The sequence below is a fragment of the Sceloporus occidentalis genome, unplaced genomic scaffold (genome assembly GCF_023333645.1).
Source record: "Sceloporus occidentalis isolate IW3139 unplaced genomic scaffold, rSceOcc1.0.p SCAF_13, whole genome shotgun sequence".
Classification (NCBI taxonomy): Eukaryota; Metazoa; Chordata; class Lepidosauria; order Squamata; family Phrynosomatidae; genus Sceloporus; species Sceloporus occidentalis.
The window spans coordinates 13,317,023-13,327,090 of NW_028316993.1; the positions used below are offsets into that span (position 1 = coordinate 13,317,023).

The 10,068-nt window shown below is 45.6% G+C and overlaps 1 protein-coding gene across 1 annotated transcript in view; it reads right to left on the bottom strand.

The window, feature by feature from the left end:
* Window positions 1–8,938, bottom strand: part of LOC149305018 (potassium voltage-gated channel subfamily KQT member 4-like) — a 58,796-nt gene extending 49,858 nt beyond the window's left edge. Inside the window, exon 1 of the mRNA XM_089478461.1 lies at window positions 8,390–8,938. Coding sequence (XP_089334587.1) covers window positions 8,390–8,727 — 338 coding nt within the window. The 5' untranslated portion in view covers window positions 8,728–8,938. The remainder of the gene's footprint in view (window positions 1–8,389) is intronic.
* Between the last annotated feature and the right edge of the window lie 1,130 nt (window positions 8,939–10,068).

Sequence of the window (10,068 nt, forward strand, 5' to 3'; positions counted from 1 at the left end):
GTCCATTGGCCGCGTTCACATAAATAGCATTTCCTCGAGTTCGAAAGGAGACTTTTTTCCCCCTGCGTTCTAAAGGGGATTTTTCACTGGACTTGAGTAGACTTTTGCCTCTTTAAGTTGATCCTCAACTTATCTGAAATGTCAGGAGAGTCTTTGACTGAAGAGGGAGAGGAATGAGACCCAGGAAAAATGGCTCTGGATTTGGAAGCCTTAGATCTTTCCCGTTTGGAGAAGCCAGGAGACTGTCAAACCATCTTATTTAAGCATGTAAACTACATTTCCAAATTCAGACCTGAAAAATTGGATCTTCTTAAGAACAAGGAGTGGCCAATATATTCTTCCCTGAACTGAAGACTAGAATATCATCTGCAAACAAACCACCTTCATAATCCTGTTGGGAACTTATGTCTTTGTAAGTGGGCTTACGACTGTGAGAATTAAAATTGTGCACTTGTGTAACTCCGTATCCAGTACAGGACTGATGTTACACTACTACGTAGCTGCGCCAGCAAAGTGCCTGATCCATATTGGATTAATGCACATTGGTGCACAACATGCATCAGTGTGTAATGCACACCAGTGCACAATGAACACAAATGCATGATGCACATCAATGTACAATGAGCACCAATGTCTACTGCACACCAATGCTGGTTGTGCACCAATGTGCATCTGCACACCAATGTGCATTGCATACCAATGCACATAGTTCCCAATGCGCATCAGAGTCTCTTAACAATGACCCATTATACCTCTCCACAATTTAGTAAAGGGGTTTCTTAGCATCTCTGTTACATAGCTAGGTATATGTAAAGTTATAATTCCAGCTAATCTCTTCTTTTTAATTATGCTAACAACATAATACAACAGTGTGAAGTTGAAGGCTTTCACAGTCGGCATCCATGGTTTCTTGTGGGTTTAGCCATGTTCTGGGAGAGTTTGTTCCTGATGTTTCGCCAGCAGCTGTGGCTGGCATCTTCAGAGAATGGTGGCATAGAACTAAAAGTGTGTGTGTGTGTGTGTAATGTGACCAGCACAACACAGAGATTAACCTGTATATCACTCCCTCTCAAACCAGGGTCAAATAGTACACACACACACACACACACACCCTACTCTCTTCCATGCCAGCATTCTCTGAAGACGCCAACCACAGATGCTGTCGAAACATCAGGAATAAACTCTTCCAGAACATGACCACATAGCCCCCAAACCCCACAAGAAACCACAGATACAACAGTGTCTATGAACAAAGGGCAGGAATATCAAGAAAGGCCCACCATTGCCAGAATCAGCCTTTTCAAAGTCCAAGTGGATCAAAATTAAAACTTAGATGTGACCAGTCTTAACTTGGGGGGGGGGAAACATACCACCCCCTCCAAAAAAAGAGAGAGGCAAATCTGAAAATGTAAATGTCTCATTGTGATAATAAGATTCTCAGGCTGCTGCCACACTGCAGAATGAATGCAGTTTGACATCACTACTGCCACGGCTCCATGCTATGGAATCCTGTGATTTGTAGCTTGTTGGGGCACCAGTGCTCTAAGACAGAGATGTCTCACAAACCTACAAATCCCAGAGTTCCATAGCATGGAGCCATGGCAGTCAAAGAAGTGTCAAACTGCATTCATTCTGCAGTGCAGAAGCAGCCACAGTGCAATAGCTAAAGTCAACGGTTGAGAAATGAAGAGCTAAGAACAGAATCAACATGATTCAAAGAGCAGACAGGGCGAAGAGTCTAAAGCATGTGTCCACACAGCAGAACGAAAGCAGTTTAACACCACTTTAAGTGCCGTGATTCTACCCTGCAGAATTGTGGGATTTGTAGTTTCAAACCCTGCTTTGTTTGGGGGAAAGAAATCAGGATATGGGATTTGGTGGTCATGATAAACTACCAGCTTGTTCACAATAAACCAAGATTAACCAGGAATCCTGGTCTACTGTTATGTGTGAACTGCATTCTCAACATCATCAGTTTACTCCAGGAAATAAATAGTCCATGTCCCTTGCCCCGGCTAATAAGAAGTGTGTGATACAGAAATCAAAACTGGATACACAAATACCAGAGGACTCGTTCTATCTAAAGCTGAGATGCCGAAAATCAATAATCCGCCACCCGTTTTGACCCAGTTCTTTGCTGAATCCTAGACATCAGTGGCAACAAGGGAATTCTTGAGGTCTCCAAGTCGGCCGTAAACCAGCTTAGCATTAACCAAATACTTTAATCTTTATTTATTTTGCTTGCGGTATATAGAGGCTGCTCTCAAACGAGATGGAAGCATAAAACAATAAAACCGAGTAATTTTAAAAACTCAGCGACTGTAAAAGCCATAGAAGTACTGGTGCGGCCTAAAACACACAAGCGCTGGGCATGCTATTTTTAAACACTGATTTAAAAGTACTGAACATTAAATGATCCTTGCGGCTCCAATGCACAACATCTCAAAGATGCTCAGAGATGGGTAGAGTATTACTCCCAGCCACAGAAAAGGATGTTACTTTTCTGCCTTCCCCAAATCTAATGCATCCTCATTTGTGCTGGACTACAGTTCCCATGCTGCTGGAGAAAGTGGGAAGCATCTCATATGGGAAGACCAAAGTATGGGATAGGATTGTTGCTATTGTTGTTGTTACGTGTCTTCAATAGGGATGGGATAATAACGTCAATTTCCGGATGAGCATCACATTTGGAGTTCCCAACCCCTTGAGAAACCTATGTAGAAAACAGTGTTGCACAACAAAAACAGTAAGCATGGTTAGTTGTTTGTGAAATTTTCAGGCTATGTGGCCATGTTCTTCAAGAGTTTATTCCTGATGTTTCGCCAGCATCTGTGGCTGGCATCTTGCAAACTTTGTCTGAAGATGCCAGCCACAGATGCTGGCGAAACGTTAGGAATAAACTCTTGTAGAACATGGCCGCGTAGCTCGAAAAACCCACAAAATAACTATGGACGCTGGCTGTGAAAGCCTTTGACTTCACAGTAAGCATGGTTGCCAGGCTTGCAACCCTCCCTGCATTGCGACCAAGGAATTTCCAAATCCTTGGCGAATGGAGACCCGAAGGTGCCAGACCTTGGGCAAGTCACACACTCTCAGCCTCTGAATAAATCTAGCCAAGAAAATGCCCTAATAGGGTCGCCACAACTCAAAAATGACTTGAAACCACAACAACAGCAACAAGGTGCCACTTGGCTAACGGTGCCAATATCAATGGGTCTCGCCTCTCCTTTGTCTGATGCCAGAAGCGCTATAGCTTAAAAACAGCAACACAGACCTAAGGACCATCTGCACACTCTCAGAGTTTCCTTCTCCCATTCTTTGACTATCTTTAACATTGAAACACAAAGTACACAGGAGAAAAACAAGAACCTTTCTGAGCTTACAGGTCTCACCAGCCGTTCCTGGCTAAGATGAAGCAAGTGGTGATGAAAGACAGATGCCACTATGTTGTCCATAAGGCTTATAATGCAATTTCTCATCCTCTCGGTGTCAAGAAGTTCTACCTTTCTTTAGAAGGGGCATAAGTTTGCATTTTCCATTTACAGTGAATATACACACTGGAGTATCGCACTTGGTCAATCCAAAAAGATCCTTGATCTTGGGACTTCTTTCTTTGGAGAAATTTAAATTAAAATAAATTTGCTGGAAAGTAGTTACAGAGTTGTTATCATTATAATATTCTAGCTGTCTCTTTGTGTCTTTGGGAAATTGGGTCTTGGAACTGCAAGGCTCAATGCCCCCCAAAACAAAAATGTTGTCCCTCCAAATGAAAATTTTCCTTCAGGGTCCAAAATTTCTAACTTCGAAGTTCACCAAGCATTTAGAAATATAGTTTTGGCATGCAAGCAAAGAGCCAGACAAAGCAACCAAGGGCATGTGAACACGGCAAATGGAAGAGTCATTGGCATGCAAAGTTTTCAACGTCTCACTTTCTCCAAGGTTAGAAATCTGGAGACTGAAGAAAAAATTCATTGGTGGTGGGCAGAATTTTCATTGGAAGGGGTAACAATTTGAAAGAGCCCTAGTTCAGTTCCCAAAAATTGCTACAAGCCACCCTAAAAACAGAATGGACATGGTAGGGTACAAAAGCGAACACAACCAACAAAACCTGCAAGAACTTTATCATTCTTGAGACTGGTTGGGAAGTAGACCTTTCCATTGTTGGCCTGTAGCAATATTTGTATTAGTGTTAAAATATGTTCTTTTAATCTCTACCTTTCCTGGGATTGTTTTGCCTTATACGATTCGGTGTTTCAGCTGCCATCTCTTCATTTTAGCAAGGATGTTGTATGAACACAGTGTTTCGTAATGGACGCTTTGCCATAGACAATAAATCTAAGCTGAATCCCATTGTCTATGATATTCTCACCGCTGGGCAAAAGGAACTACAGCTAGATAAAACCTCAAGGCTTTGGTTGTCCAAACTTGATATCCGAATTGCAGAGTCGTGTTACTATTATGGGCTTGTGATTCTATACAGTGGTTTATGTTGCGTACCTTTATGCATCCTTAGCTACGTAGAAGAGGCACTATTGAGTTGTGAAAGTGTGCATCAGGGCACCAACAAGAATTTCCTGATACATTGCTATGCATGATAGTCACAGCAAGAATAAAATATGCAAGACACTTAGAAAAAACCTGTTGGCCCTCCATATCCATGGATTCTATATCTATGGATTCAAGCATCCATGGCTTGCAAATATTTCTAAAGTGTCTAAGTTCCCCAAAGCAAATCTTGATGTCTACAGTTGGATCTCCATATCCATGGATTATTTATCCGCGGATTCAAATACCCAAGGCTTGGAAATATTTTAATTCCCAAAAGCAAACCTTAATGAGCGCAGTCAGCCTTCCCTTTCCCTAGCATTGAGCCAGGGCAATTAAATCAGTTTCAAACTGGATTATTTCTGCAGTGCGTTTTAGACCTAAGTCCCTGACATAGGATTCTGGCTGTTCTTGTTAACTCCTGCCAACTTGACTTTGGTCCAAAACACACTGCAGAAATAATCCAGTTTGAGATGGCTTTAACTGCCCTGGCTCAATGCTAGGGAATACTGGGAACTGTAGTTTTATGAGACAGTGAGCCTTCTCTATTTATTGGTGCCACAATGAACTGCAATCCACAGGATTCTCTAGCACTGAACCAGGGGAGTTAAAGCGGTCTCAAATTGGATTATTTCTGCAATATGTTTTGGACCTTTGACTTATGGAGACAGCTCCAAATCGCCCTGATATCAACAGCTCTGCTCAGGTCTTGCAATCTCAGGGCAGCCATAGTTTCCTTGGATGAGTCTATCCACTTGTAAAGGCATCTCCATCTTCTCTCTCTTTTCTTGCCATGTTCAGTCTTACCAAGTATTGTCTTTTCTCCTGAGATCTCTAAAGTACTGTCAGTCACCTTCACTTCTAGGAAGAGTTCAGGCTTGGTTTGCTCCATTTATTCATCTTTTTGGTAGTCCAGGGTATGCCCAGAACTCTCCTCCAGCGTAGCATCCCAGATTTTGTTGGATTGCAAATCCCAGCAGCTCTAGTGAGGACTAATGGGATTTGCATTTGAAAATACCAGGCCGTGTGATGGCAATACCTGGCATAGAAGGACCGAAGCAAATCTGTTTAGGAGTCTCCAAACACGATGTGGCACCTTTAAGATGACCAGATTTATTACAGCATGAACTTTAATGGATTATAACCCCTGTGCTATAATAAATCTGCAAGTCTTAAAGGTGTTACAAGGTTTGCTTTGGTTGTTTTGCCCCAATAGACAGGCACAGCTGCCCCTTTGAAAATTAGACAGCGAATTAGCTATTTGCACCCTTCCATTTGCTCCAAGAGGTTGAGCTCTTGCATATATCTACCCTCCTCCCTGATTTATCCTAACAGCAGTCCTGCAAGGCAGGCCAAGTAGAGAGAGGGAAACTGGCCAAAGGTTTCATGACTAAGCAGGAGGACTTGAATCTGGATCTTGTCTACACAGAAGGGACCTCAATCCTATCTTAAGCAACATCTCCATTGAGGCAGCTCTTATGTTGAATGTTGGTGACCAGCTCAAGGCCATTCAAGACTCAGTTAGAATTCAAACTCATCTCTCTCTGATCCAGGTCTCCCATTCTGAGCCCAACCAAGGAGAGGAACTAAAGGAGAAACCCTCACCTGCAACTGCAATGGAAGGAAGACATCCTTCATCATGAAATAATGTCAGAGTTTGATTGTTGGACTAGGAGTCTGGAAGACCAGAGTTCAACTCTTGCATTCAGCTATGAAATCCATGGGGTGATCTTGAGCAAGTCACACTCTCTCGGCCTCAGAAGGAGGCAATGGCAAACTCCCTCTTCCCAAATAAATCTTGCCAACAAAATGGTAGGAGAGGTTCAACATAAGTTAGGGTGAACTTGAAGCCACCTCACAACAACGATCCTTCATCAGCTAGTCAAGAAGACTCTGAACCTAAGATGCCAGGTGCAGAAATGTTCCATCCTTTGGACTAAGAGTCCCATCTTCCCCTACCAACCCTGCTGGTGGGGGAAACTGGGAAGTTTAGTCCAAAGAATGGCACATTCCCAAACCCTACCAAAGTATCTTTGTCCAAAAAGTGGGTGTGTGGTGACAGAAGAAAAGACAAAAGCTACACACCATCTACACAAGAAGCTTTGGTCCATTAACCACCCCTTCCAGCTTATTGCTACTCATTTTGCAGAGTTGCCCCCACTTGGCATAGATCCACCAAGCCATCATTGGCAATATATATATATATACACACACACACCCATCTGATGCATTGCATGCACACGCACACAAACACATAGACCCACCCTTGCCAAACTCTCCTTCTCCTCTTTCCAAGACTAGTCAAGGTGGAGAATCAGTGGGTTTGGAGAGAGGGAATAATAGCAATCTCCTTGTAGGAAAGTTGCAGGACAGAGACAGATCTTTGCTCCACATTTACTGAGTAACAAATGCCTGAGGTTTCAGTAGAACCTATCTGCATTGAATGTACTTGTTCCTTTGTCCTATTGTTTTTCCCACCAGTTCCTATAACTATAAGAAACAGGAGGACTCTGGGATGCTATCTTAATTTTTCCATTAAAGCGCATCTGCTTTCATTTTGTCCCTCAAAGGATGGGTCAGATTAGAAATGTTTCTCTAAAAGGAGTCCACATGAATGGGTAAGCCCCTATACATTGTATATATATTGTAGAATTACTATTATTATTATTATTATTATTATTATTATTATTATTATTCCATTTTCTCAAAAAACAATGGTACTCAAAGCAGCTTACACATTTAATGCACTTTGGCACCCCTTTATGTGCCATATGGAATCCTGGGATTGGGAGTTTTATAAGATGTTTCGCCGTCTCTGCCAAAGAGTGCTGGTGCCTCACCAAACTACAAATCCCAAGTTTCCACAGGATGGAGCCATGGCAGATAAAGTGATGTCAGACTGCATCATTTTGACAGTGTAGATGCACTCTTCTCAACAAATCGTGGCAATAAAAACCTCATGATAGGTTTGCCTTAGGGTTGCCATAAATCTGAAACTACTCGAAGGCACTAGCTGAAGAGGATACTTGAAGAGATAGGTGTCTGGTGGTCTCCCTTGATCCATCCTATCCACAGAGGGACCCTGCTCAGCTTCCAAAACCCAAGAAGACCCAAAAAGACAGACCCAAGAAGAAAGGAGTTTGGGCTGGAGAGGGGACATTATTTCGATGGTGTGGCTGAAATCTAATTGAAATCTAATTGAAATTGAAATGAGACAATGCACAGACAAAGTATACACTTTCAACAAAAGTGACAAAACTTCAGTTCCTGGGTATCAAATACTAGTAACACTGAGGAGGGTAGACTTCTGCAGCCCCAGGTGGATGGCCATGACCTTCTTCCTCCCCTTGCTTGGAGCTCCCCAATATCTCCAAGGATGAAGAGAAAGCCTGAAGAAAGGGGTGCCTTGACCCATCCTATCCTTAACCAGAGAGGGACCCTGCTCAGCTTTCAAGACCCAAGAAGAAGGAAGTTTTGGCTGGAGAGTGGACATGATTTGGACGGTGTGGATGGTCAGGGTGTCTAATTTCTAGAGACTGCCCAAGAAAGTATACACTTCCACCAAAAGAGGCCAAACTTCCATTCCTGAGTGTACTAAAGCTATCAGATACTATTAACCCTGAGGAAGGTAGATTTCTGCAGATGGATGGCCATGCCCTTCCTCCTTCTCCCTTCTCCTGCTTGGATATCCCCAATATCTCCAAGGCTGAAGAAGATGCCTGGAGAGAGAGGTGCCTGAGGGTCTCCCTTGACCCATCCTATCCTTAACCATGGAGAGACCCAATGAGACCCAAGAAGGAAAAAGGAACCTGGGCTGGAGTCTGGAGAGGGCTCTTGGACTCACATGAAAGCGTGGTAGATGAAGGCCCATCCTCGGGGTCTTTCCAGGACGTTGTAGAGGCAGTTCTGGAGGCGTCGGTAGCGCTTGTGGGAGGCGGATCGGGCCCCGGAGCCCCCCGGGCGGGCTGGCAAAGGGGTCCCCAAGAGCCCCAGCCTCCTGGGACTGGCATTCTCTGCAGCTGGAGCTGGAGCAGCAGCAGGATGGTGATGCGCAACAGAGGCGCTCTCGCCCTGCTCCGTCCGCACAGCGGTGAGAGCCACGAATTCCCCCCGGCTTTGGCTTTCTCCCCCTCCTCTGCCTTCGGGGAGGCTGGCCTGGCCTCCCCCGGGGACCCCAGCCATGGTTGGGGGGCAGAAGGACCCGATCAAGGCATGGAGGAGGCTCAGGAAGAGGAGAAGGAGGAGGAGAAGGCAGCCTTCATCCCGGAGGCATGGTGCCCAAGAGGAGCTCCAAGAAAGGCAAGCCAAGAAAGAGGAGCCAAGCCCAGGCTGGGCATGGGGCAAGCCAGGGTCCCAAGGAAGGCTGAGCCTGGGGCAAGTCCCGATCCAGAGCCCAAAGGGGCTCCAAAAGCTCTCTCTCCTTCAAGGCGCGGCGCGCAAAACCTCTCCAAAAAGAGATCCTTCTTCGTGGCGCACGCCTTTTGGAGAGGAGGATGCGCTCCCCTTTTTCAAGCCATCGTAGCCAAGTTAGGGGGGCTCCCAAAATAAAAAGGGGAGCGGATCGAGATAAGGCAGGCTTTCTTCTCTTTTCTCCTCCTTTCTGCTTCTCCTCCTCCTTCTGTTTGGCCAAGTTTCCAAGGGAAGAAGAAAAGGCAGGCGCCTCTGCTGCCCGGCGCCCCTTGGCTCAGCTGCCTTTGCGCTTTGCAGAGCGTAGCCCAAAGGCAGAAGGAGGAGGAGGAGGCAGCGCCAAGCAGCAGGCTCCTTTTGGACCTGGGCTCCTGCTCCTGGACCCAGAGCCCCACCTTCCCTGCTGGACCCCTTCCCAGCCCTCCTCTCCAAGGCCTGGAGGTGGCATTGGAGGACAGGGACCAATCCCAAGGGATGGGATAGGATGGATGGACGCTGAAGCTCCCTCTTCCCACTCCAGGGCTGCCTGGGGTCTCCTTCCTCTTGCATGCCTTCAAGGCCTTTCATGGAGACCCTAAAGGTGACCCTAGCATTGGTGTTTCTGGACAGGGTTTCTTCAGAGGGGGGCTTGCCAGGGTCTTTCTTTCCCTGAGGCTGAGAGGATGTTGCCCAGGGCCATCCCTGAGTGCCTTTCTGACTCATGGAGACCCTAAAGGTGACCCTAGCAGGGGGTTTTCTGGGCAGGATTTCTTCAGAGAGGGGTTGAGAGGGTGGGACCTGCCCAGGGTCATCTAGTGAGTGTTTCAAGTCCTTTGGAACTTATCTCCATAAGGCCCCTGTCTTCCAACTCAAGAGATGCCTAAGGTCTCCTTCTTGTTGCATGCTTTCAAGGCCTTTCCAGCTTATGGAGACCCTAAAGATGACCATACAATTGGGTTTACTGGGCAGGATTTCTTCAGAGAGAGGTTTGTCAGCACCTTTTCTTGAGGCTGAGAGAATGTGACCTGGCCAGTGTCATCCAGTGGGTGCCTTTCTGACTCATGGAGACCCTAAAGGTGACCCTATCAATATGTTATCTGGGCAAGAGTGGTTCAGAGGGAGGCTGAGAGGGTGCGA